This window comes from Osmerus eperlanus, chromosome 23, assembly GCF_963692335.1.
Source record: "Osmerus eperlanus chromosome 23, fOsmEpe2.1, whole genome shotgun sequence".
Classification (NCBI taxonomy): Eukaryota; Metazoa; Chordata; class Actinopteri; order Osmeriformes; family Osmeridae; genus Osmerus; species Osmerus eperlanus.
The window spans coordinates 591268-617913 of NC_085040.1; the positions used below are offsets into that span (position 1 = coordinate 591268).

The following is a 26646-nucleotide window of genomic DNA, read 5'->3' on the forward strand; positions in this document are numbered from 1 at the left end:
GGGGGGGGGGAGAAAGAGAGAGAGAGAAAGAGAATGAGGAAGTGAGAGGGAGAGATAACTCATTCGACAGTATTACCTGCTGAATACACTTCTGGGAGTTTCCTGTGAATGACAGACAGACAGAGAGACAGAGAGGGAGAGTAGTCTGTGTTCTGGTGTTCTGTGTTCTAGTGTTCTGGGTTCTGGTGTTCTGTGTTCTGGTGTTCTGTGTTCTGGTATTCTGTGTTCTGGTGTTCTGTGTTCTGGTATTCTGTGTTCTGGTTGTTCTGTTGTTCTAGTGTTCTGTGTTCTAGTGTTCTGTGTTCTGGTGGTGTGTAGTGGCTCAGTTGAAGGCAGGAAATCAGTAAATGTCAAAGGGATTTGCCTGGTAGAAGAAGGTCGAAGGGAAAGAGGCAGGGATGAAAAAACTCGATGAAATGAAAGAGAGAGAGAGAGAGAGACAGATTTACATCAACATCACACAGTACCCTGAGGTGATTGTGGAGCTGATGGAAAATCAGACTGTGATTGCTCACACACGCGCACACACGCACACAACTGGAACCCTTTTCCAGTTTCTCCCTCACCTGGCACTTCCTCCTCCCTGTCTCCCCCTCCCTCCTCCTCCCCCACCCCTACCTCCCCCCTTCTCCGTCTCCCTCCCTCCTCCCCTCAACCCCTCCTGTCGCCATCCCTTCCATCCATCCCAGCAGGGAGGGAGGGAGGGAGGAGGGGGAGGGAGGGGTGGGAGGGGGAGGGGGAGGGGAGGGAGAGAGGGAGAGGAGAGAGGGAGAGAGGAGAGAGGAGAGAGGAGAGAGGGAGAGAGGGAGAGGAGAGGGAGAGAGAGGGAGGGAGAGAGGGAGAGAGGGAGAGAGGGAGAGAGGGAGAGAGGAGAGAGGGAGAGAGGGAGAGAGGAGGGAGGTTATCTCCCCTCTTTCTATGACTCACAGCACTGCGCCTCTCTATCCTGTCTGGCAGATGTGACTCTAGGGTGACCACCAGTGGACAGATGGAAGAACTGCGGTTTGTGCGCAGCACAGTTACAGCTGCAGTCATTCACCAAGAGTGATGATGGGGATGAGAGAGAGAGAGAGAGAGAGAGGAGAAAAAGGGGTAGAAGGAGAGAGAAACAGAAAGAGAGGGGAGAGTGATAGAGAGAGAGAGGCATGGAGCAGACTTGTGGAGGAATGCAGTGGGAAGATCAATAGTCTGACAGCAGTGTTTAATACGCTAACCAATGACTCTGTCTCCACGACAACAAGCGGTCTTGGGTCTTTCACGTGTTACCGCCGAGATTTCAAGACTCCGCTGAAAAGCTTTTCTTAATTGTACAACATCAGACCAAGCCCCTGTGTGAGCTTGGAACAGGGAGCAAAAAGCCTTTTTTTTGGCCCAACCCCCTAAAAAAGAGCTGGTGTCTAATGAGACTAATAGTTCTTGTGGTGGGAGATGTGGTGAGGTATTCACAGAGAGCACTTTAGAGATGGACGGAGAGGTGGAGATGGAGGGGAGGGGAGGAGGGAGGGGTTGAGGGAGGAATGAAGATGGAGGGAGAGGTGGAGGGGAGAGAGGGGTGCCTGAAGCACAATCCATTAAAGAAACTAAAATATCAGACAATATGATATTTAAAAAGGCTTTTAATTACTGTGGATGAGTCAGAGAGGAAATAGTGTTTGAAAGTATGTCTGGGTGTGAGCGTGTGTGTGTGTGTGAGTGAGCAATTATCAAAGTGTGAATCCTACTTGATATACATTGGATACAAATGCATGAAAATACACAGTGGATTATATACGGTTAAATCAGGCTTTCTGAAAAGCCTTGAAAGAACAGAATTTCAAATGACCACCCTAACTCAACCGATAATTCTTACGTGATGTCTGCTGGTTGAAGTACAGTAGAACAACATAGCTACAGCGCTGCAACAGAATCAAACTGCACCAGAATCAAATCTGAATCTCTCTCTCTCTCTGCACACAGTTACTGCTGCAGTCTTTCACTAAGAGGAATAAGGATGAGAGAGAGAGAGAAAGAGAGGAGAGAGGAGAGAAGAGAGAGCAGAGAAAGAGGAGAGTGAGAGAGAAGGAGAGGGAGAGTGAGAGAGAAGGAGAGAGAGAGAGAGGAGAGAAAGAGGAGAGTGAGAGAAAGAGGAGAGGAGAAGGAGAGAAGAGAGACAGAGAGAGGGAAAGAGAGAGGAGAGAAAGAGGAGAGTGAGAGAAAGAGGAGAGAGAGAGAGAGGAGAGACAGAGGAGAGAAAGAGAGAGGGAAAGAGAGAGGAGAGAAAGAGAGAGAGAGAGAGAGAGAGAGAAGAGGAGAGTGGGAGAGAAAGAGAGAGAGGAGAGAGAGAGGAGAGAGAGAGGAGAGAGAGAGGAGAGAAGAGAGGAGAGAGAGGAGAGAAAGAGGAGAGAGAGAGAGAGAGAAAGAGGAGAGTGGGAGAGAGAGGAGAGAAAGAAGAGAGAGAGAGGAGAGAGAGAGAGAGGAGAGTGGGAGAGAGAGAGAGAGGAGAGAAAGAGGAGAAAGAGAAGGAGAAAGGAGAGAGAGCGGGGAGAGAGAGGAGAGAGGATAGATGAGATTGACCGCTGTATAAAGAAATGACTGCATCTCTCCCTTTGTCATCCCATAGCATTGTTGTGTTATTCTATTATTCTATTTCATGTCTGTTCTGTTCTAGTTCATCTGTTTCTATGGACCAGGCCCCTCACTACACTAGACTGGTTTGTGTTTGGGTGTCTGTGAGTGTGTATTTGAGTTTGTGTGTGATTAAGTCTATGTGTGTGTTTTGAGTTTATGTATGTGTGTTTTAGTGAGTGAGAGACAGAGTGTGTGTGTGTATATGGCTCAGTTCACTGAGTGCAGTGTGTATTTTATGGCTCTGACCATATAAGGACTTCTGGTGGAAGTGTGACCTGTAGGGTAGCATTTACCAGTGGTTGCTCTTATGGAAAAGTCTACTGTAATATGGATGTTTGAGTGTGTTTTTTACACAAGTGTGTGTGTCAGATGTGTGTGTGTGCAACTTTTGAGTTGCTGAATCATTTATAAATACAAAGTGTGTGTGTGTGAATTAGATCTGTGTAGGTGTGTGTGTGTGTGTAAGAGGGAGGTATTTGGAGTGTGTGTGTGACAGAACTGTAATAAGCCATTGACCCCCATGTTCCAGAAATCTGAACTCTACATGTCTATGATGGTGAAGGAAGAGAGAGAATATACAGAGAATGAGAAACTAAACATGAGAGACAGAACAGTAGGGAGAGGGAGGGAGGGACGGAACTGTACACAGAGCATGAGAGAGGAAGTATAAATAGAACAGATATATATATATAATTCCCAGGCATTTCTGACATGTTCTTTAATCTTGTGTTTCACTTCTCATTCCATCAAAGGTTCATCGCTAAATTCATTCAAATCGGAAAGACACGTCACAGTTTAATTTCTTTAATCTTAGATGTAGAGATTAATTCGATTTTTTTTTTCCCCTTGGTAGGCTTTTTCACAGAAAATGTGTAGTTCTCTTCTCAACCCTCCTGCATACAAATTCATGTTAACCATGGTGATTATAATACAATCATGTTATAAAGTATTAAACCACTTCTTCGTAACTATGGTGATTATATACGGTGTACTGTTCTCTTCCTCGTAACCATGGCGATTAGATGATTCCATCGATCGTTTAACAGAAGAAAAGCCTCGTATGGGCGTCTCTCTGGACTGTCATATACATGACCAATCATTTCGGTTCAGACCGAATGCAATGATTGGACAGGCTTTGGAGGGAGAAGGTGGGATAATTTGGTATTCAAACTCAAGCTAAAAATCCCAGGTTGGCAAAACTTACCTACCCTGCCTTTAAGTACTATATAGGTATCTTTCTCTCTCTCTCTCTCTCTCTCTCTCTCTCTCTCTCTCTCTCTCTCTCCTCTCTCTCTCTCTCTCTCTTCTCTTCCCTCTCTCTCTCTCTCGCCCTCTCTCTCTCTCTCTCTCGCCCTCTCTCTCTCTCTCTCTCTCTCTCTTGCCCCTCCCTCTCTCCCTCTCTCCCTCCCTCTCTCTCTCTCGCCCTCTCTTTCTCTCTCTCTCTCTCTCTCTCTCTCTCTCTCTCTCTCTCTCTCTCTCTCTCTCTCTCGCCCTCTCTCTCTCTCTCTCTCTCTCTCATTCTCTCTCTCTCTCGCCCTCTCTCTCTCGCCCTCACTCTCTCTCTCTCTCTCTCTCTCTCTCTCGCCCTCTCTCTCTCTCTATCTCCCCTTCCTCCTTTCCTATACCCCTCTCTCCATGAACTCTTGATCCCAGCGGTCCCTAAACTTCTTCACCCCTGCGTCGCCCTCACAGAAACCCTGTAGCTCTTCGTACATTGACGGGTCCACGTACACGTGCGCCACCACCTTGCTCCTCCCAGTAAACGCCCCGCTCGCCAAAACCTTCTCAAAATGTCCGACAAGCGCCGCCCGTGCAAAGACGGCGTTCATCCCAAACGTGTCGATGTTGAGGCGCAGGGACCCTCCCTCGTACGGGATTGGATAAGGAGGAGTGTAGAAGCTGAGGAAGGTGGGTTTTTCCTGGTCGTCGACCAACCAGGATAGATCCCGCCTCCCCAGGATCTCTAGGTTGGCTTCTATTGGCTGCAAGGGCTGCCAGTCCTGGATGATGGCGCCGCCGGGAAGTTGGGCCCTGGAGGGCAGGTCTGGGTCCAGGAGAACCTTCCTCAGCTGCTTGTCGTCCAGGGGAACCAGGTGAGGGACGGACTTACCCGAGTCACTTCCTGTTCCTGTGCTGGAGTGTAGTTTGTTCCTGATGTGAGATGAGAATGTGTGGAAACTGACAGCTTCACCAACCAATGATAGAACAGCCTAGAGAAAGAGAGAGAGGGAGAGATGGAAAGAGGGGGAGAGGGAGAGCAAGAGGGATGGAAAGAGAGAGGGAGAGAGGGAGGGCGAGAAAGAGAGGTAGAAAAGAAAGGGAGAGGGAGAGAGGTGGAGAGGGGAATAAACAGATCGTTGACATGAACAGGGGATGACATAGGGGATAAAAGGGGAATAGGAGGGATGAGGAGTGGAGATAGAGGTAGAGAGAAAATGAAAGAGAATTAGCACATTACATTTAGTCATTTAGCAGACACTCCTATCCAGAGCGACTTACAGTAAGTACAGGGACATTCCCCCCAAAGCAAGTAGGGTGAAGTGCCGAATAATAGAGAGAGAGGGAGAGAGAGGGAGAGAGAGAGAGAGAGAGAGAGAGAGAGAGAGAGATTGTGCTTAGCAGTCATTGTCAGCATAGAAACCCACCCTCACATGAACTATAGAAGACATAATACAGTCCAATAGTTGGGAGTCAGGTGGCTGAGCGGTGAGGGAATCGGGCTAGTAATCCGAAGGTCGCCAGTTCGATTCCTGGTCATGCCAACTGACGTTGTGTCCTTGGGCACTTCACTTCACTACTTGCCTCGGGGGAATGTCCCTGTACTTACTGTAAGTCGCTCTGGATAAGAGCGTCTGCTAAATGACTAAATGTAAATGTAGTTGCCACACTCTCCCTAGCATCAAAATCCTAAAAAAAGTCGGGTGCGACTAAATTTTTTCCTAGGTCGCACCGGTGCACCTAACCTCCTCGCATCCGCTGTCTCTCCACAAACGAAGCGTTTGTTATCCTAAAACGGAACTGACACTCATGGTTGGATCATATCGTGGTCTAAACCAATCAGAGACAGAGATGGGGCGGGTCTTTGCCTCTGATTGGCTGTGGTCCAGATATTCCTGTAGCTCCGTGCTGTGTGATTGAAATTACGACCTGAGCACCAGAAAGTCAGTTTAGCAGACCTGGGCATTGTATGGCCCGTGGGCCATAACCGGCCACAGGCTGTCTCAATCCGGCCCACGTGAGGTAAATCAAAAATTTAAAATAAATAAATGTGTTGAGCGGTAGTAAATATGTAGTCCTGAAAGACTGCAGTGATCAGGCGATTTACATATGTTTTAACCTCACCGACAGGAGAGTTAGCTGTTGGTTAGCCCTCGAAAATGAAAAACTTTTCCACTGATTAACTTTTAACAAGACATGGACGTCTAAGTATCTGTTTACTGAGGTCAAAGTGAAAGCTGTGAAGAAAAAAAACTAACGCGGACATAATAAGAACTTTACTGATTCAGTGGGCGCGGGCTGATGGTTTGCTAGTTGAACTGCAGACCCTGATCATTACCTGTCAGCTGTCCTTCGCATATCCACCTCAGACATTCAGACAGATTTCGATGCACATCCGTTCTAAGAACGCTCTAGAACGTTCTTAGAACGCTCCTAAGAAGCTCTTAGCGTTAAGAGCTTCTTAACGAATCTGGGAAACCCGGCCATTGTCGACGAATGGGAGTCTGCCAGGCATGAGGTGTGTGTGTGTGTGTGCTTCTGTGTCTGTTTCAAACATACTTGTACACACACATATCCTTATGCGCACACAAACTCACCCGTTTGGCCAGCAGGGTGAACTTAGCCAGTCTCTCCGCTCCGGGTTCGACCCCCCTGGTCAGTCTCTTGACCCTGATGGAGGGGTGGAGCTTCTGTAGGTAGTCGTCTAGAAACCGCTGGATGACCCCCGCCACACCCCGCCCCCTCTCGCTAGGACACACCCTCAGGCCCTCCACCACGACCGTACAGCCGTCGTCAACCAGCAGACCCGACTCCAGCGCCACCTGGGGGCGGGAGTGAATACTGCATTACTTATTTCTCCCTTTTACTCACTCTCTCTGTGAAAGAGATCGCGGCAAGCAAGCATTTCATTGTACATGTCTCCAGATGCAAACCCTGACAGAGGGAGAGAGAGGAAAGAGGGAGCGAGAAGGAGGGAGAGAGAGTTAAGAGAGGGTAGTGTGTGTGTCTCACCAGTTTGTCTCCCCGCCTGGCCAGCATGACGACTCTACCTGGCTCAGTCATCCAGGAGTGGTAGCGACGAGGAAGGTAGTCATTACCTGCAGGTAACACACAGTTACACACCTGCAGGTAACACACAGTTACACACCTGCAGGTAGCACACAGTTACACACCTGCAGGTAACACACAGCTACACACCTGCAGGTAACACACAGCTACACACCTGCAGGTAGCACACAGTTACACACTTGCAGGTAACACACAGTTACACATCTGCAGGTAACACACAGTTACACACCTGCAGGTAACACACAGTTACACACCTGCAGGTAACACACAGTTACCTGCACTTTTTTTCAGGTTTTCGAAACTTTTTTTCAACTTTTCAAAACTTTTTTTGCTTCATCAAAACTTTTTTTTTAAATCACACATAATAAAATAAAAAGACTAAACAATGATCTTCAAAGCCACTTCCACAAAACTTCAGTAACGCGCATTGAGTGCAGGGGCAGAGTGCACATCAGGTAGGTAGACAGACAGGTAGCCTGTCCAATCATTAGTCAGGGTACGGCCTAATGATTGTTGTGTTTATTACAGTCTTGCGACGCCCACAGATGTCGGATTGATTTCATATTACCGTCAAACCTTTATATGTATTGGTTGCTATCAAGATGTGAATTTTATTTCGGCAAAAATGACAAAAAAAGTGCTTCTCAAACACATTAGATACCCTGCCTTTAACATTATTAGTGCTATAAATGTAGGCCTAAGCAATAGCTCACGACAGGCTGTGGTTTATGGTTACCACTATATCACAGCTAAGGAGCGTGTTCAGCAAGTTCAGGAGCGAGGTCAAGACCACTCAACCTACTTCACCCACTCCCCAACCCCCATTCCCTGACGAGACCGACTTCGAGATGCCATAGTTACCTCCATAGATGTCGTCAGAAATGTCCATGACATCATCGTAGTCCTTCTCCTCGGCCAACCAGAACGTCAGCCCGCCATCGCTCTCCCCGAGACAACTCGCCATGACAACCCTGCCGGATACAGTACGCGGAAAACACAGAACCAATTCAAACTTCTGTTGAATGTCGACGGAGATACAAATCTCTGTTCCCCTCGCTAACCTCTTTGACAACCCATTCAGCTCTGCGTGGATATTACGAGGCCGCTCAACAAAGTTCAGAACTGTAAAGTGCAGTACTCTTCTTATCTTATGTTGCAAGTTGGTAAATCATTTGCTGTGTGTCCTCATAGGCCTATAGAATGTCCATGGTCTCACACTAGTGATTTTTTAAGAGAAGCGATTAAACGTTAGCGAACAGCACAGTGAACCAACTGTTTTAAATAGGAACAAACTAAAACATGCCATAGCCTATATAACTAAAACACCCATATATTTAACTGATCTTGCAATCATGGCAAATTACGTTTTACCTTTTTGGAAATAATACCCAATAACGTGCAAGTTGGAAATCCGACACGTATACAAGCTAGGTAAAACTAATCCTGACCTAGTTGTGAAATTAAGATTATATGTCGGCCTGGTGTCTGCTACTGTCCTTATTATTACCTATCGCGTGACCATCTGAGAGCCGCTTTCCTGAACCTCCGGTAAGTTCAGAAAAACCTTCAGTTCCGTTAACTTCCCTCGAGCTGCAGACTTTGGTCCTGAATAACAGTGCAGGCTACATTCATTCTCCTCGCTTTCACCCACGACGTGACTCGCGTGTTTCTGCAGAAAGTTAAACCTTTTGTGTCAACTAGTTAAACAATGATATGTGAAGGTGAAAATATTCAAAGCACCTATGATGAACAATCTCTAACTCTTCGTAAAAGTTTTTATTAAGGCCAGAGTCTTTGAATTACGTATTACAGTTCAAAACTTCCAGTTGCGTTACAGACTCCAACAATTTTTGTTGTGGAACGGTTCAAATTAACCCTTGTGTTCTCCTCGGGTCGTTCTGACCCATCAGTCATTGTGACCCACCGTCGTATTGCGACAACTTTACCGCATACAAAAACAAAGTGAAGCATTTTCTTTTAACCGTCGGGCTGTCTCAGACCCCCCACATTGCGAAGGTTAAAAGAAAAGTATTTTTATTTGTTTTTGTATTGGGTAAAATTGGGTAAACACAATGATGGTTCGTTATGAACCTTTGGGTCATGTGACCCGAAGGCAGCACGAGGGTTAAATGAGTAAGTCATGTCGAAAGTGGTACTTAAAACGTAAAGTTTTAATATAGCTCTACAAATATAGAAACATTATATATGATAGCTCTGATACAGACAGGACAAAAATGCATTGGAATGAAAGCAGAAAGCGACAGATACAGATACATGGAGGACAATGGGTCCATCCAGTGGAAGATATGAAACTTTAAAAAACTGCAGAACAAATTATAGAAGGTTCAAATCCCCCATGTGCTGTACCTTTCTTTGGATAAAAGCTAAATAACTTTTTTTAAACAGCTCTCTCTCCCTCCCCTGCCCCTCTAAAACTGTCTTTCCAGAAACTCCTGCTCCCAGTAGCCTCTAAACTTCCTCACCCCTTCAAAGCCCTCACAGAAACCCTGCAGGCCCTCCCACAGTGAGCAGTCCATGTGCACACGCAGCATCAGCATCCCATTGCCACTAAACACCCCGCTCGCCAAAACCTTCTCAAAATGTCCGACAAGCGCTGCCCGTGCAAAGATGGCGTCCGTTCCAAACATGTCGATGTTGAGGCGCAGGGACCCTCCCTCGTACGGGATTGGATAAGGAGGAGTGTAGAAGCTGAGGAAGGTGGGTTTTTCCTGGTCGTCGACCAACCAGGATAGATCCCGCCTCCTCAGGATCTCTAGGTTGGCTTCTATTGGCTGCAAGGGCTGCCAGTCCTGGATGATGGCGCCGCCGGGAAGTTGGGCCCTGGAGGGCAGGTCTGGGTCCAGGAGAACCTTCCTCAGCTGCTTGTCGTCCAGGGGAACCAGGTGAGGGACGGACTTACCCGAGTCACTTCCTGTTCCTGTGCTGGAGTGTAGTTTGTTCCTGATGTGAGATGAGAATGTGTGGAAACTGACAGCTTCACCAACCAATGATAGAACAGCCTAGAGAAAGAGAGAGAGGGAGAGATGGAAAGAGGGGGAGAGGGAGAGCAAGAGGGATGGAAAGAGAGAGGGAGAGAGGGAGGGCGAGAAAGAGAGGTAGAAAAGAAAGGGAGAGGGAGAGAGGTGGAGAGGGGAATAAACAGATCGTTGACATGAACAGGGGATGACATAGGGGATAAAAGGGGAATAGGAGGGATGAGGAGTGGAGATAGAGGTAGAGAGAAAATGAAAGAGAATTAGCACATTACATTTAGTCATTTAGCAGACACTCCTATCCAGAGCGACTTACAGTAAGTACAGGGACATTCCCCCCAAAGCAAGTAGGGTGAAGTGCCGAATAATAGAGAGAGAGGGAGAGAGGGAGAGAGAGGGAGAGAGAGAGAGAGAGAGAGAGAGAGAGAGAGATTGTGCTTAGCAGTCATTGTCAGCAGAGAAACCCACCCTCACATGAACTATAGAAGACATAATACAGTCCAATAGTTGGGAGTCAGGTGGCTGAGCGGTGAGGGAATCGGGCTAGTAATCCGAAGGTCGCCAGTTCGATTCCCGGTCATGCCAACTGACGTTGTGTCCTTGGGCACTTCACTTCACTACTTGCCTCGGGGGAATGTCCCTGTACTTACTGTAAGTCGCTCTGGATAAGAGCGTCTGCTAAATGACTAAATGTAAATGTAGTTGCCACACTCTCCCTAGCATCAAAATCCTAAAAAAAGTCGGGTGCGACTAAATTTTTTCCTAGGTCGCACCGGTGCACCTAACCTCCTCGCATCCGCTGTCTCTCCACAAACGAAGCGTTTGTTATCCTAAAACGGAACTGACACTCATGGTTGGATCATATCGTGGTCTAAACCAATCAGAGACAGAGATGGGGCGGGTCTTTGCCTCTGATTGGCTGTGGTCCAGATATTCCTGTAGCTCCGTGCTGTGTGATTGAAATTACGACCTGAGCACCAGAAAGTCAGTTTAGCAGACCTGGGCATTGTATGGCCCGTGGGCCATAACCGGCCACAGGCTGTCTCAATCCGGCCCACGTGAGGTAAATCAAAAATTTAAAATAAATAAATGTGTTGAGCGGTAGTAAATATGTAGTCCTGAAAGACTGCAGTGATCAGGCGATTTACATATGTGCGCTTGCGCAACCTCACCGACAGGAGAGTTAGCTGTTGGTTAGCCCTCGAAAATGAAAAACTTTTCCACTGATTAACTTTTAACAAGACATGGACGTCTAAGTATCTGTTTACTGAGGTCAAAGTGAAAGCTGTGAAGAAAAAAAACTAACGCGGACATAATAAGAACTTTACTGATTCAGTGGGCGCGGGCTGATGGTTTGCTAGTTGAACTGCAGACCCTGATCATTACCTGTCAGCTGTCCTTCGCATATCCACCTCAGACATTCAGACAGATTTCGATGCACATCCGTTCTAAGAACGCTCTAGAACGTTCTTAGAACGCTCCTAAGAAGCTCTTAGCGTTAAGAGCTTCTTAACGAATCTGGGAAACCCGGCCATTGTCGACGAATGGGAGTCTGCCAGGCATGAGGTGTGTGTGTGTGCTTCTGTGTCTGTTTCAAACATACTTGTACACACACATATCCTTATGCGCACACAAACTCACCCGTTTGGCCAGCAGGGTGAACTTAGCCAGTCTCTCCGCTCCGGGTTCGACCCCCCTGGTCAGTCTCTTGACCCTGATGGAGGGGTGGAGCTTCTGTAGGTAGTCGTCTAGAAACCGCTGGATGACCCCCGCCACGCCCCGCCCCCTCTCGCTAGGACACACCCTCAGGCCCTCCACCACGACCGTACAGCCGTCGTCAACCAGCAGACCCGACTCCAGCGCCACCTGGGGGCGGGAGTGAATACTGCATTACTTATTTCTCCCTTTTACTCACTCTCTCTGTGAAAGAGATCGCGGCGAGCAAGCATTTCATTGTACATGTCTCCAGATGCAAACCCTGACAGAGGGAGAGAGAGGAAAGAGGGAGCGAGAAGGAGGGAGAGAGAGAGAGTTAAGAGAGGGTAGTGTGTGTGTCTCACCAGTTTGTCTCCCCGCCTGGCCAGCATGACGACTCTACCTGGCTCAGTCATCCAGGAGTGGTAGCGATGAGGAAGGTAGTCATTACCTGCAGGTAACACACAGTTACACACCTGCAGGTAACACACAGTTACACACCTGCAGGTAGCACACAGTTACACACCTGCAGGTAGCACACAGTTACACACCTGCAGGTAACACACAGTTACACACCTGCAGGTAACACACAGTTACACACCTGCAGGTAGCACACAGTTACACACCTGCAGGTAACACACAGTTACACACCTGCAGGTAACACACAGTTACACACCTGCAGGTAGCACACAGTTACACACCTGCAGGTAACACACAGTTACACACCTGCAGGTAGCACACAGTTACACACCTGCAGGTAGCACACAGTTACACACCTGCAGGTAACACACAGTTACACACCTGCAGGTAGCACACAGTTACACACCTGCAGGTAACACACAGTTACACACCTGCAGGTAGCACACAGTTACACACCTGCAGGTAACACACAGTTACACACCTGCTGAAACGCTTAACCAAGTCAAGTTCATTTCTCTAGCACATTTAAAAACAAGCAGTGTCAGCTAAGACAAACACACAGTCACACACACCACAGTCACAAACACACCACACACACACACGCCTTTGCAAACACAGTACATTGCGCAAGCTGTTCACTATTCACACCCAACTATTTCACACTCTTCGCAAACACACAGTACACGGGCTGCTCGCATCCTGACATCCACATCTGCTGGTAAGAGAACCACACATGAACGGAATTTTGAGACCCGGCATTCTGGCCTACCTCGATAAATGTTATCCGAAATGCCCATGACGTCAACATAGTCCTTCTCCTCGGCCAACCAGAACGTCAGCCCGTCATTGCTATTACCCAGACAACTCTTCGGCCATGGCAACGCCGCTGGAGGTGATGTGGCGAAGAACAAAGTGTCGAAATAAAGTATTTAAAGCTGCAGTAGGTAACATTATGAAATCAATTCAAATATGAGAACAGCGCCTCCCCCAATTCTCCAGCTTGAAGGGGGGGAAAGGTCCGTCTTGCTGAAGACGATTGGCTGAAACAGGATTGCTGAAACATAATTGGCTGGAAAGTAGCCAGTTCCAAAATTAGAAATTGACATTCCGCTGACACTGAACTGTCTGTGTCGCTAATTTTTATTCTTTTTTCTGACCTATTGTACCTTTAAGCCTATCCAACCCTGTAAGACCCCTTGTTGTAATATTACAACGTCACCTTTAGCTCTCCAAAAAAACACATTTTCCCCCCCAAAAAAATTTAAGACCACATTTTCATAGACATTGGGTCTTATTGTATTGCCTTGCAATGCCATTGGATACTAAATGTGTATATAGATCTGGCTATAAGGCCATGAACTCAATCCACCAGCCAACTTTCCTGGAAGCGAATCTCCTTGTTTAATTTGACTGGATATATCAACATTGAAGTAAGTAAATTCCATGAAATAATTTGGGTGATTGTTAGAATATGTAGTTCATGTAAATACTAAGTTATTGTGGAATTCATGCATCACATTTGATTTCCAGCTTGTTTTGTCTTTGTTGTAGTTTTACAACGTTGGGTCAAAATGGTAGCTATAGCAATTGCACCTTGCACTCTACATGGAGACATTACACTTCTCGAATGTTCAGATACAGGATAAATACTTACATAAATATAATGTATTTGATGATTCACACTTTACAAATGGGTTATTTGTTATAGTTTTCAGTTTAGACCAGATTTGAAGATTTCTAAATCAATGTTATTTCTATGTTAGCAGTGAAATATAGTCAACTGTTTTTTTAAATCTGGACTTTGCTTGTTTGCCCAAATATCTGCTTGATGCACAAGGCAGATACTGTTTGTTGAATGCTTTGGAGGATGGTTGTTCAGGGACAAGTGTAAATGTTTTGGAATGTGGGGGTTGCATGTGGTGCATTGTTCAGGGACAGGTGTGAATGGTAATATGGGGATGTAAGAGATCTGGGGGGTTGTATATTCCTTTTAGAATGTTAAGTAGAAAGCACATTAGGCTAGCCAGACAGTATTGTGTGTATTCAGTGGAATTTACTGCATGAATAAGATTCATTTGCATTGGAATTAGGTATACTTGAACATACTCTAACTATTATTTCCATTTCAGAATGACACCAGCAAGGGGAGTTTACTTCAGTGATGTCATTGATGCTATCCAAAATGGAGAAAGTGATGTTGACATGGAATCAGACACCAGTGATTCGAGTGATGAGGAGGTGGTTGAAAATGTTGAGGAAGTGGAAAAAGAGAATCAGAGACCCACTGATTGTCCAACTAATGATGATGATGGTAAGGACATCGAGCAAACCAACACAAGCCAACCCCAACATATGCGCTGTCAAGTGATATGACAACAGGGCAGTCACACTTGTGTCATCCTTTGCTGGTATTGATCCTGTGCAAAAGATTCAACGCTGGAACAAAGCCACCAAATCCTACATTGAAGTTGAGAGACCTCATATTGTGGGTGCATACAACAAATACATGGCGGTGTGGATTTGCTGGACTCATTTGGAGCCAAATACAAGTTCCTCATGAAATTGCGCCGCTGATACAGTTACATCTTCTGGCACACTATTTTCATTGCTGTGATCAACGCCTGTCTCCTCTACAAACGGGACTGCAAGGCTCTCAATATTCTCAAGAAAAAGATGTTGAACCAGGAGACTGTTTCAGGCGCAACTAGCTTCCTCTCTCATCCTGACAAACACAGCTGTCAACACACCAAGGAGAGGGTGGCCATCTTCAGCCAGTGGGAGCCCTTTGACGTTGATAACTGTGACACCTCAGAGACCTGTGACTGCTCAGAAGAGACCATCCTCAGGTAATGGGGGTTCACCAAATGGGGTCCCAGCCAAGAGGGCATGTGAACCACCAACGGATGTGCTCAGGGACGTGGTCGCACATTTCCGGTGAAGACAGCGAGAGGACGTTGCAGACACGGCATAAAAGTATATTCTAATACGCTCTGCAGTAAGTGCAATCTCCGTCTCTGCTTTTCAGAGGAAAGGAACTGCTTTTGGGACTACCATTGCACGTGAACAATGGACCCCGGGGTCTTTGAAGTTTTCATTCTGTTTTTATAATATTTATCCATTTTTTTTTTTTTTTTACTAAATTCTGATTCATCAAAATATGACTGTTGGGTGATTATTATTAATGAAATGTACTGTTATAGTGCTATGTAAGCAATCCACACTCAAAATTAACCATTAGTTGTTTTGTGTATTTGTTCTGACAGTATGAGAGCAAATGCTGAAATTCTGCTACCAACTAGGCCCAACGTTGCATTATTACAACGTTTCCCTAAAAACTTACAAAAACATATTTTTGGAATAAATCCTTCATTATCTTCATCAGAAGACTCTTACAACATCAGCTGACTTTAAAAAAAAAGACATTATTTGACATTATTAGTTTGGGTCTTACAGGGTTAACTAATTAGCATCTAGTCTAATCACGGAAAATCCGTGCTTGGTCTGGGCTCCCGGGCGCTGTTTGCTCACTGCTCGTGCCCACGCTTGGGAATAAGGACGGAAAAAAGCACTTATCATGCATGCGCGTGTACTCCACCCCTCCCAGCACGCGTGTGTTGGCGTGTACTCCAACGGTATATCAAAAAAACATTGTTCTTTTTTTATTAACAAAATTGTACTCAACTTTGAGATATTTTTTGTCTTTTCAGAGAAGGAAGAAATCTTGAGATTGTTCATTTCTTCTGAAAAGCAAAGAGGTCGTTCCACGATGAAGTTCAATGGTGATGTTCTTAGCCTACTGTCTCACATAACTATTTATTTTATATGTTTTGTTACGTGGAGGAAGTCCTGGAAAGCACCGCTGTTTAACATGTCGGGTAGCAGGCCAGTAACTAGAAGTTCACCAGATACAGCTAAAGCTAAGCAGGCCACAAACTGTTTCTGGGAAATGTGGCAGAACATGCAAGTTAGGGAGTCAGGTGGCTGAGCGGTTAGAGAATCGGGCTAGTAATCAGAAGGTCGCTGGTTCGATGTTCGACGCCGTGTCGAATGACGTTGTGTCCTTGGAAGGCACTTCACCCTACTTGCCTCGGGGGAATGTCCCTGTACTTACTGTAAGTCGCTCTGGATAAGAGCGTCTGCTAAATGTAAATGTAAGTTACAGGAGGAGATTTTGCTAGCCTCTGCAAAACTATGAGCGAAACTTCATTTCCTCTGAGATGCATTTGGGTGTATTTGCGAGTAGGCTATCAAATTACAATTGTGTTTACAGAAGTGCGCTCTTCTGGAAAATGTAGCCTATTATGTTAAATCGGTGGGGGTAGAATTAGGGAAATAATCAAAAGTGGGTCACTTTGCCTTGATTTGCAATATGCCTAAACCATCAACATAATCGAAAGTAGCCATACATTATTGAACAGTTTGAACTTTCACGTCAATTATTAAAACATTTTGACTAACATCTAACAATTATTGTTGTTTGTCGGTTAAGTGCGACACCGGAATTTAATACCACAGGTCTACTAAACAAAAGACAAAATCTTTCTCACGTTGAAAGCACACTGCACACGTTTGAACCAAGGTGATATAGCGAGGTGAAGTTAGTTTCATATTCGACATTCGACATTCGTCTCACATTCGGAAAACGCTACTTTGCAGCGTCGAGTTAGGGACCGGTGAAAATTACCCATGCAATTTTGAAAAATGATTACTTTTATAATATTTTTATGGATATTTAAACCAAACTGTCACCAGATTATTCTAATAATGTCTGGCCTACTTCCACACCCTTTATTTTTTCAATAAAGTTTTGAATACAATTCCAATTAATCGTTAATCTATGAAAATAGCATGAAATCCTCGCTAATCTCAATATCTTTTTCAAACTTGTGTCAAAAAATCTCAAATATACACCAGATTATTCTAATAATATATGGCCTACTTCCACACCCTTTACTTTTTCAATAAAACTTTTTTAAAAATGATAGAAAATATTGTCGTGGGAATACAGTCTTCTGGGAACAAAGTAGGCGGAATTGCACCCTGGAGCGAGGGACACACGACAGACTGGTTTCTGTGAGCGTGGCTGAACACTGATGTCTGATGTCTACCACAACTGTAACATTCCTCGCCGTGCAGTTTTACTGTTAACAAGTTAGCAGGACTACTTAGTTGTCGTTGGATTCTCAGCGTGAGAAATGCAAGGCGTGAGAGCGTGTGAACTGGTTGAAATGCGTGTGTCTCACGGCCAATGCGTGAGAGAGTCAGCCCTGTATTTACAGTAGCCTAAATCATCCGGGCAAAAACGAAAACCACAAGCCCCTCCAGTAGCCCAGTGTCATTTTCTCAACCTGTTTCCGTTCTGCCTTTTCCTCTTTGGGCTACATATAGGCCTATTTAAAATCTGATACATTTTGACGCTATATTATCCTCTTCCATATTAAACCAAGAGAGATCTATTAAACAAAGTACTTATTATTAATAGTCGCTGCCTTTACACGGCTATGCAGCAAATCTAAAAAGCTACACTGTTTAAACTATACATTCATTATCGAAATACAACCTTCAAACATGATACGGTTGTGTGACAGCTAGCTGACTGTAAATGCAGCGGTCCTATGACGCCCCCTACCGCAGAGACAGAGAAATACAAGAGACAAGGACATAATGCGGGATGGCTAAGTATTTGTTGGTTCGTTCAAGTTTATTTCACTAAAAACATTCCTATTTACAGAAATGACTATTGAATAACTACATTACATTATATTCCATTTTAAACGTCTCAAATACAATGTTAAAACATCTTCCATGGTGCAAAATAGGTAGAACTGTTAGATGTACAGATAAAATAACTGTTAATACTTTGTATTTACATACCAAAACGCAAACACAGACCACGTGGGCTGCTAAGTAGTTTAAGCTGTTAATATTTACATTGCTTACATTTACAGTGCTAAAAACAGAGCATGCCAAATACCCTACTGGGTTTCTGCTTAAAATAATATTGACAAAAACACACCAAGGTTAAAGGACCACTTCTTCTGTCTTCATCCACCACAAAACCCACACTCCCACACACTTCTCTCTGGAGACAATCATTACGTCCTCCAAAATCATCCTCTAGCACTGACAATTAATGCCGTTTGTGTACCAGAACTGGTTAACGCTTTTAACCCTTGTGTGATCTTCGGGTCATTCTGACCCATCAGTCGTTGTGACCCACCGTCGTATTGCGACAACTTTACCGCATACAAAAACAAAGTGAAGCATTTTCTTTTAACTGTTGGGCTGTCTCAGACCCCCCACATTGCGATGGTTAAAAGAAAATTATTTGTATTTGTTTTTGTATTGGGTAAAATTGGGTAAACACAACGATGGTTCGTTATGAACCTTTGGGTCATGTGACCCGAAGGCAGCACAAGGGTTAAGAATGTGCCGGAATCATGTCATTGTGACATCGTCACAGGCATGCTGTTCCTCTGGGTGTTTCGCAGAGCTGCTTGTCGTGACCTCCGACCCCTGAGCCTGTTCCGAGGTCGTGGGCTCTGAGGTGACGTCTGACCTCTCCTCCAGGCTCGGTTCTGTGACCTCTTCCTGGGTCAAGGGTCGAGGCTGGGCGAGGACAGAGTATACCTGGAAAATCCCCCCCACCCCCCACACACACACACATCACCTCTAGCTCCTACTGTAATTCACCTCGTAAACACAATTCATGATTACACGATCACAGCAACACAGTTGAACTGACCAAAGATGAGGCCTGGTCATAAATGTAATTTCGACCTACTGTAAAAAATGTTGACCTACTGTAAAAAATGAATGTTATGTATTGTTTTTCCACAGTCACTGTTACCCAAAGTGACATCACTGCCCTGCAGTATCTCCATCTATACATTATCATCTTAGAGTATATAACATCTATATAACATCTATATCTATATACCATCACTGTCCATCTACAGTTTATATACATATATACATCACATCACAGTGCTATACAGGCCGTGATGTTGGACCTACCTGCTCTGGGTGAGCCTGTGGCGGGCTGGGGGGCTGCTGGGGGCCCGGGGGGCCTGGGGGGTCCATGGTCCGGGCCCTGGAGGTGCCCTGGTAGGACCTCCACAGCCTGCCGTACAGAAGGTCCAGCTTAATCTTGGCGTAGAGCTTGGAGGGGTCAAATCCTCGGGGTTGGGGTGGCGCTGGGGGGAGGGGAGGGCAGGGATGGGACCCAGCGGGAGACTCCACTAGGATGTCCTGAGGGAGGAGGGGGGAGGAGGAGGGGGGAGGAGGAGGGGGGAGGAGGAGGAGGAGGGGGGGGGGAGGGGGGAGGAGGAGGAGGGGGGGGGAGGAGGAGGAGGAGGAGGGGGGAGGAGGAGGGGGGAGGAGGAGGGGGGAGGAGGAGGAGGAGGAGGAGGGGGGGGGGAGGAGGGGGGAGACAGGGAGGAAAGGGGGGATGGAGAGAGGAGGGAGGGATGGGGGAGGAGAGAGAGGACATGACTGTGAAATGATTGTATGCATGTACGTGTGTGTGTGCATGCATGTTCGTGTGTGTGTGTGTACACATCTCTATGCAAGAGTGTATGTGCATGCCTTTTTGTGTTTGTGCATATACCTGTGTGTGCATGCGTGTGTGTCTGTCTGTGTGAGTGTGAGAACAAGGACACAGAGATGGCCAGGCAGCTTAAACCACAGGACACTGCCAGTAAAACAACAGGAAGCCAGATATCAGGGGCTCTGAGTGGTTGCCATGACATCAGGTCAGTCTAAGAAACTGTGGTCTACTACGGTGGTACTGACATTTTGCAGGTTGTCACTTTACCCTTTTGCGTTCCAAAGTTCACACACACACACACACTCACACACAGACACACAGCACCCACGCAGACTTGCATGAACATAATAATGTGTATTCCTCACAGAAACCCGTCAGTTTGTCTTTACAGCTATCACATGCAAATGAGAAACATGGTTATAATACTAGACAGGCACTAAGTGGGCACTTTACTTTTCCTCTACCCAGAACCAGTACAGAGCTATTGCATACTGAAATGTGCATGTGCTCCCCTCATATTTGACCGTCACAAGAAATAAATGTGATTTCAAAAGGAAACTTAAGGCAGCAATAATCAGAAAGGAAATTAGAGTAGATTACGTTATTAATTTAGGTATTTTCGGACAGACAAAAACGTTTTGTTTTTAATTCTTTATTTTTTTTATTTTTTTATTTTTTTTAATTAGATTACTTTTACTGTAAATGTTGTTTTCCAAGTCTGTGTTTTTGTTCACCAACATTGATGATGCTGTACTGCAGTTTATGTTTTGTATTGTAATGTTTTTTTGCCTGGACCCCAGGAAGAACAGTTTCAACTACGGTGTAGAGTAATGGGGATCCTTAATAAACATAAACACAGACACACACACACACACAGACACACGCATACAGCACCCACACACACGTGCATGAACAAACACACACACAGACACAGACACATGCATGCAGCACCCACACACACGTGCATGAACAAACACACACAAACGCACACATGCAAAGACACACAGAGACGCGCACACATTTTACCTCAGATTGTGCATGCAGGTCACTTAAACAGGTGTGCACCTCAAACACTTTCCTTCTGAAACAAAGGAGACACCGTTACACAGGGGAATGATCTTGTTGTTACATGACGGTTGAAGATGTTCACGTCAGTGCTACTCAGAGGGAGAGCCCCAGACATGCGTACGGCAGAAGATAAAAACGGAAAAAGACAGAAAAAAGAGAAGTGAAAAAGTGAACAGAGAGAGAGAAGAAACACAATAAACAGAAGGGGTGGTGAGATAAAGACAGACAGACACAGAGACAGATACCTTCTACAGCAGTGTCTATAGCAGTTCTTGCAGAGTAAGTAAATGGACGTGGTGATAGACAGGAAACAAAGCAGAGCTCCTCCAATCAGCAGGGCCCATCGCTCCACTTCTCTGATCTGTGCTTCCTCAGAAAGATCCCCCTCCTGAGCGGCAGCTGGACACACACATACACACACACAAACACACACACACAAACACAGTGTGTGTGTATCAGTTTCTATCCCAGTGGGACCTGACCATTCACTTTATGACCATTCAAAATTGTGGTAGCTTGCGGTCCCCACAAGGGTAGTTTAACAAGACCACACACACACACATAGTGAAGACACACACACGAACATAGACTCCCCCACCTACCCATAGCAACCGTGTCCGCGCAGCCCTCCAACACCCCCACTGGGAAGGCGTTGAAGACGCAACACACCCCCCCCTCCTCCTCTTCTACAGCGCCCCCCAGCAGGCGGAGGGTGGAGCTGCGGTCCGCCACGCTGCCTTGGACCCCCACCCTGTCTACGTACTCCGGGGGGACGTGGGCGCCATGGTCCGGGTGGAACACACCCAGGTTGGACTGGTTGGACGGCCCACGGTTAAAAACCCAGTTGACCTGGGTCAGCGTGGCGTTGGGGTCTCCTCGCAGGCAGCAGGTCACCTCCAGGACTCCCCGCTCCCGCCTGTAGGACACCTGAACGTCGCAGGAAGCCAGGCCTGGCCAGGTGGGCAGGAGAAACAAGACATTTACGTTTACATTTAGTAATTTATCAGACGCTCTTATCCAGAGCGACTTACAGTAAGTACAGGGACATTCCCCCCCGAGGCAAGTAGGGTGAAGTGCCTTGCCCAAGGGCACAACGTCATTACGCATGGTCGGGAATCGAACCGGCAACCTTCTGATTACCAGCCCGATTCCCTAACCGCTCAGCCACCTGACTCCTTAAGACGTCATTTGAGGTGAGTAGGGATGGGGATTGTGTAAAACAGTGGTCTTCAACCCTGATCCTCAAGACCAGGATAAAAGCGTCCGCTAAATTAATACATTGACATTACAAATCCCATTCTGATTCTGATTCATTCTGATTCTGATTCATTGACTCTTTCCCCACGTTAGTGGTTGTCAACCCTGGTCCTCGTGCCCCCCTGGCCTGCCCTGCATGTTTCCCTGCTCCCACACACCTGATTCAAATGGATGGGTTTTCATGTAGCTCTGCAGAAGCCTGGTGACGAGCTGTTCATCTGAATGAATGAATGCCCCAAATCAGGTGTGTTGGAGCAGGGAAACATCTAGAACATGCAGGACAGCAGGCCATGAGGACCAGGGTTGAAGACCACTGGTGTAAAATGTCAGAAATACTATGTGTTTAAGTTAGCTTTTGGCAGGACTTAGAGAAGCTTATTGTTATGGGTGTGTATAGACAATCTTCATATACAGATATATACACCCAAAAAGCTGTGTTTGTACACACATGCACAAACACTCTGGCTTGCAAATACACTAAGGAGACACTACAGTTCAATCAGTAGGAGAGTCAGGTGGCTGAGCGGTGAGGGAATCGGGCTGGTAATCCGAAGGTTGCCAGTTCGATTCCCGGTCATGCCAACTGACGTTGTGTCCTTGGGCAAGGCACTTCACCCTACTTGCCTCGGGGGGAATGTCCCTGTACTTACTGTAAGTCGCTCTGGATAAGAGCGTCTGATAAATGACTATGTGACATTGCCAAGTTTTGCCAAAACTCTTCATAGTCAGCGAAACTTAAGCGGATAAAACTGAGTTTCCCGCAACATGCATTTCAATTTCTACATTCTCCCCCAAGAATCTACGCTATGTTGGTAATGCAGACCGTGTAAAGGGTTTTGAAAAAGTGGCTTCAATACTGACCAATGCATGTAAGCAACTGTGAAACCGTAAAGGTTTTTTAACATAACCGTTCATACCGCACGCACGCCACCCGCCCTAACAGTGCGTTCACACTGCAGCGGAGCGGGCGGCGCGTGGCGTCGGCTTCCAATTCATTTTCAATGAAACCAGGCGTTGACGCTCGCGTAGGGCATTGTGGGAAGGCGAGCGGAGCGGAGCGGAGCGTTGCAAGTTGGATTTTCTCAACTTTATGTAAATGAGGAGCGTGAAAACGCTAGCGTTGGCCAATCGGATTGTTTTCTTGTTTCTTGTAACGTAGCAACCTTTGGTCATGATAAACATTTCTAGGTTTCACAATTTCAAGATGGAGGAGAAACTTTTCGTATGTGTCTGCACACCCAGTTCTGTTCAGAACAAAGTTACTAATGTGACGAGCCTGAATTTAAAGATTACATTAAACTAATAATGCATGGTGCATGGTTGCCGATGTCGTCATTGTTCCTAGTGTGTTTTTATAGCCTACTTTTAAATGTAGTCGTCACATTACGTGACTGTTCTGTGCCACTGCTAGCTCGCTAGCCCAGCCTTCAAACGACTGGTTGAGTGACCGGTGGCGTAACATGTATTCTACTGTAATCTTGCACTAGTAAAATCTTGCACTTACATAAATGTTGTGTAAAAGTGGTATTTTGATCGATATTGTGAGTACATTAACCCAAATCTGCACGCTTGGCCATGACTACAACAGTGACCTTAGAGAACTACAACTCTGTATTAACTTGTCTAACACGCCCCCGAGCGTGGTGTACTGTGGGAAGGCAAGCGATGCAGAGCGTTAAAAAACGCTGCAGTGTGAACGCACTGTAACAGTGCGTTCACACTGCAGCGGAGCGGGCGGCGCGTGGCGTCGGCTTCCAATTCATTTTCAATGAAACCAGGCGTTGACGCTCGCGTAGGGCATTGTGGGAAGGCGAGCGGAGCGTTGCAAGTTGGATTTTCTCAACTTTATGTAAATGAGGAGCGTGAAAACGCTAGCGTTGGCCAATCGGATTGTTTTCTTGTTTCTTGTAACGTAGCAACCTTTGGTCATGATAAACATTTCTAGGTTTCACAATTTCAAGATGGAGGAGAAACTTTTCGTATGTGTCTGCACACCTAGTTCTGTTCAGAACAAAGTTACTAATGTGACGAGCCTGAATTTAAAGATTACATTAAACTAATAATGCATGGTGCATGGTTGCCGATGTCGTCATTGTTCCTAGTGTGTTTTTATAGCCTACTTTTAAATTCAGTCTCGTCACATTACGTGACTGTTCTGTGCCACTGCTAGCTCGCTAGCCCAGCCTACAAACGACTGGTTGAGTGACCGGTGGCGTAACATGTATTCTACTGTAATCCTGCACTAGCAAAATCTTGCACTTACATAAATGTTGTGTAAAAGTGGTATTTTGATCGATATTGTGAGTACATGAACCCAAATCTGCACGCTTGGCCATGACTACAACAGTGACCTTAGAGAACTACAACTCTGTATTAACTTGTCTAACACACCCCCGTGCGTGGTGTACTGGGAAGGCAAGCGATGCAGAGCGTTAAAAAACGCTGCAGTGTGAACGCAGCGTAACCCTCTACAAACACGCGTCCACACAGCCACATGCCCCGCGTGTAACGCGATCCACACTGCCTCAACACCTGGCCGCCTCAAACCCGGCCAAACATGGCTTCCCCCGGGAGCGTGCAGCTGTCCACAGTGTCGGTTTTCCTCGGCTTATGTTTGAGATGGTTCTTTACGAACCTTATGATGAGATTCGTCACGGCTACGCTGAGAGATTCCGACTTATGAAGCCTCCGTCTGGAGAAAAGATGCCAATGTATAAAAAAAAAACACTTGGAGGCCGTAAATGCTGACAACTTCTGTACTGAATAAAACAGCTTAATCTCATGACAGATTCAGATAAGTTTAGAAAGAACAGTAAAGGATTTCCAAACACCACACAAATGTAAAGCTGCTATGGCACAGGTTCTGTTCTGCATTGTGAATCTTTCGCCGCGGCCGGAAATTCAACGGTTGTGGCCCTGCGTTGTGATGCGGTTTTTGAGTCCGTTTCATCCTACTTGCCTATGGGGTGTAAAAGCAACAGTTTGATCGTTCGGGACCGCTTGAGTCATTATGAAGGCATGTCTTCGTGTTTACATTAAGATTTAAGATTTCACTAGCGATTCAGTTCATTTCCTAGATTGTGTTCAAGTTTCTAATTGTTCCATGGAAATTATCCACATTTCTCACTGTGCCGCTTGTCACAGGTGAGGGATGAGGAACCTGCAGAGTAGCATACTTACTAGGCTACTACATGGATACAAGTGTCTAATAAATAAATGAAACTATATGCCTAAACCAAAACATGTGTCCTGATGTTTAGTAAAAGGCTGTTTTCTAGTTTCAGCATGTATATTAGTTCTAGATGTATATAGTCACGCTCAAGTCAAGAGTGACAGATTCAGAAATGTGAATGGTGGTTTTTTCGGGGTTTCTTTCGTCTTAGAAACAAGCTTTTAATGACCTTACTGAAAAACAGAAAGGACCTTGACCGAAAAACAGAAACGACCTTGGCTAGTTGGTTGTCTGTGTGACCCGCGTGCAGGTCTGTGAAGCCCACCTGTGACGGTGCAGAGCAGGATGAACCGGGAGAGCACCGGGCCTCGTCTCATCCCTGTAGTCGGCCCGCTGGAGGTCTGCTTTGTCATCCAGCTGCTTCTTCTGCGCCCCTTCTTGTTTCACCTACGTTTGAAGGATTTTAGGAGTGTTTTAATGTATTTGTTATAGTTTTTTGTTCTTGTTTTTTTTTTTTACTTCTCGATTTTTGTTCTGAGTTTCGGGCTTCTTGTTTCGACTCTGAACTACGTTGCCATGACGCGTCGTTTCGGAAGGTCTGTTTCCTGCTTGTCTCGGTTCGTGAGCTTTTCTCAGCTTCCTGCTTTTTGAGAAAAAAATGTACCACCAAAAAGATGTAAATGTACAAACTGTGCACTCCCCCTCTCTCTTTCCAAACGTGATCTCCCTCTCAATGTATTTCTCTCTACCTCTCTCTCTATCTCTCTCGGTGTCTTTATCTCAATGTCTCTCTCCCACATCTCTATCTCTCAATCAGGTGGCCGTTAGCTGAGATCAGAAATATGCACATCTCACCAGAACCTCATTTAACTATGCGTGGGTTCAGGGACTTTTATTTTCCGCTGTACCTAAACCACACACACACAGACATACACACACACACACACACACACACACACACACACACACACACACACACACACACACACACACACTGACGCAACGAGTCTGACATTCTTTTGAAAAATGCGGTTTGAGGTTATTATGCTACCTGTGACAGTGTGGGAAGTGGGGTGATGAGCCATCACGAAGACGAGCTGAGACAACGAAACAACAGCATATCAGTGTCTGTTACTTTAGATTTGGCTGACTGGATGTGGTATGAATTACAGACTGGGGGGGGGGGGGGGGCGGGGGGGACGTAGGGGGGTGGGCGGTCGAAATAGTTATTTGGAGTTCAATGACAGCTGTTTGGGGCCCTGGAATGGGAAGCCATGCAAGCTGTTCTCTCTCTCTCTCTCTCTCTCTCTCTCTCTCTCTCTCTTATATCTCTCTCTCTCCCTCTATCTACTCCCTTTCTCTCTTTCGTCCACACACACTCACACACTTTAAATATTAATCACCCCTGAAACGCATGCTCAGACCGGAGGTGAGAGGATGCACTTCACATTTTAGCCACCAGGGGTCAGATGCACGTCTCAGCTGCCTGCCTCGCAGCAGGATGCGCTTGCATCCAAGTATTTATAACCTCTCTGCAAGCTGGAGGGGAGGGAGACGGGTGGACGGATGAATAGGTGGATGCATGAGGGGTGGATGGA

General features: G+C 46.0%; 4 protein-coding genes across 5 annotated transcripts in view; 1 reads left to right on the top strand and 3 right to left on the bottom strand.

Annotated features, from left to right (window-relative positions):
- Positions 1-26646, top strand: part of snapc2 (small nuclear RNA activating complex, polypeptide 2) — a 184729-nt gene that overhangs the window by 121766 nt on the left and 36317 nt on the right.
- On the bottom strand, positions 4144-17323 carry nat16l (N-acetyltransferase 16, like). The gene is made up of 5 exons (XM_062449897.1): positions 17280-17323; positions 7756-7865; positions 6838-6923; positions 6423-6647; positions 4144-4817 (listed from the first exon to the last, which is right to left on the bottom strand). Exons 2-5 carry the CDS (start codon positions 7856-7858, stop codon positions 4227-4229), a joined length of 1005 nt encoding a protein of 334 aa, XP_062305881.1. The 5' UTR covers positions 7859-7865; positions 17280-17323; the 3' UTR covers positions 4144-4226.
- On the bottom strand, positions 9043-13428 carry LOC134010069 (histidine N-acetyltransferase-like). The gene is made up of 5 exons (XM_062449933.1): positions 13380-13428; positions 12772-12888; positions 11948-12033; positions 11529-11753; positions 9043-9914 (listed from the first exon to the last, which is right to left on the bottom strand). The coding sequence occupies exons 1-5, from the start codon at positions 13426-13428 to the stop codon at positions 9324-9326; spliced, it is 1068 nt and encodes a 355-aa protein (XP_062305917.1). The 3' UTR covers positions 9043-9323.
- Positions 17685-25902, bottom strand: si:ch211-196f2.6 (immunoglobulin domain-containing protein). Of its 2 annotated transcripts, none has more exons than XM_062449857.1 (6): positions 25374-25902; positions 21222-21569; positions 20865-21018; positions 20578-20629; positions 19020-19253; positions 17685-18632 (listed from the first exon to the last, which is right to left on the bottom strand). In XM_062449857.1, the coding sequence occupies exons 1-6, from the start codon at positions 25459-25461 to the stop codon at positions 18441-18443; spliced, it is 1068 nt and encodes a 355-aa protein (XP_062305841.1). In that variant the 5' UTR covers positions 25462-25902; the 3' UTR covers positions 17685-18440. The 2 variants fall into 2 exon arrangements, with proteins under 2 accessions (XP_062305841.1, XP_062305840.1); XM_062449856.1 differs by having other exon boundaries at positions 20578-20632.

What these genes read in the sequence shown, in the direction of transcription:
- nat16l (XM_062449897.1), bottom strand. Translation starts at nt 7,858, where the DNA reads ATGGCGAGTTGTCTCGGGGAGAGCGATGGCGGGCTGACGTTCTGGTTG. An exon ending in CCAGGCGGGGAGACAAACTG is followed by an intron (nt 6,648 to 6,837) that starts GTGAGACACACA and finishes TCCCGCCCCCAG; the next exon opens with GTGGCGCTGGAGTCGGGTCT. An exon ending in TCACCCTGCTGGCCAAACGG is followed by an intron (nt 4,818 to 6,422) that starts GTGAGTTTGTGT and finishes CTCTTTCTCTAG; the next exon opens with GCTGTTCTATCATTGGTTGG.
- LOC134010069 (XM_062449933.1), bottom strand. Translation starts at nt 13,428, where the DNA reads ATGTTGATATATCCAGTCAAATTAAACAAGGAGATTCGCTTCCAGGAA. An exon ending in TTCGGATAACATTTATCGAG is followed by an intron (nt 12,034 to 12,771) that starts GTAGGCCAGAAT and finishes TGTTACCTGCAG; the next exon opens with GTAATGACTACCTTCCTCAT. An exon ending in CCAGGCGGGGAGACAAACTG is followed by an intron (nt 11,754 to 11,947) that starts GTGAGACACACA and finishes TCCCGCCCCCAG; the next exon opens with GTGGCGCTGGAGTCGGGTCT.
- si:ch211-196f2.6 (XM_062449856.1), bottom strand. Translation starts at nt 25,461, where the DNA reads ATGACAAAGCAGACCTCCAGCGGGCCGACTACAGGGATGAGACGAGGC. An exon ending in CGCGGACACGGTTGCTATGG is followed by an intron (nt 21,019 to 21,221) that starts GTAGGTGGGGGA and finishes GTGTGTGTCCAG; the next exon opens with CTGCCGCTCAGGAGGGGGAT. An exon ending in TATAGACACTGCTGTAGAAG is followed by an intron (nt 20,633 to 20,864) that starts GTATCTGTCTCT and finishes CCTTTGTTTCAG; the next exon opens with AAGGAAAGTGTTTGAGGTGC.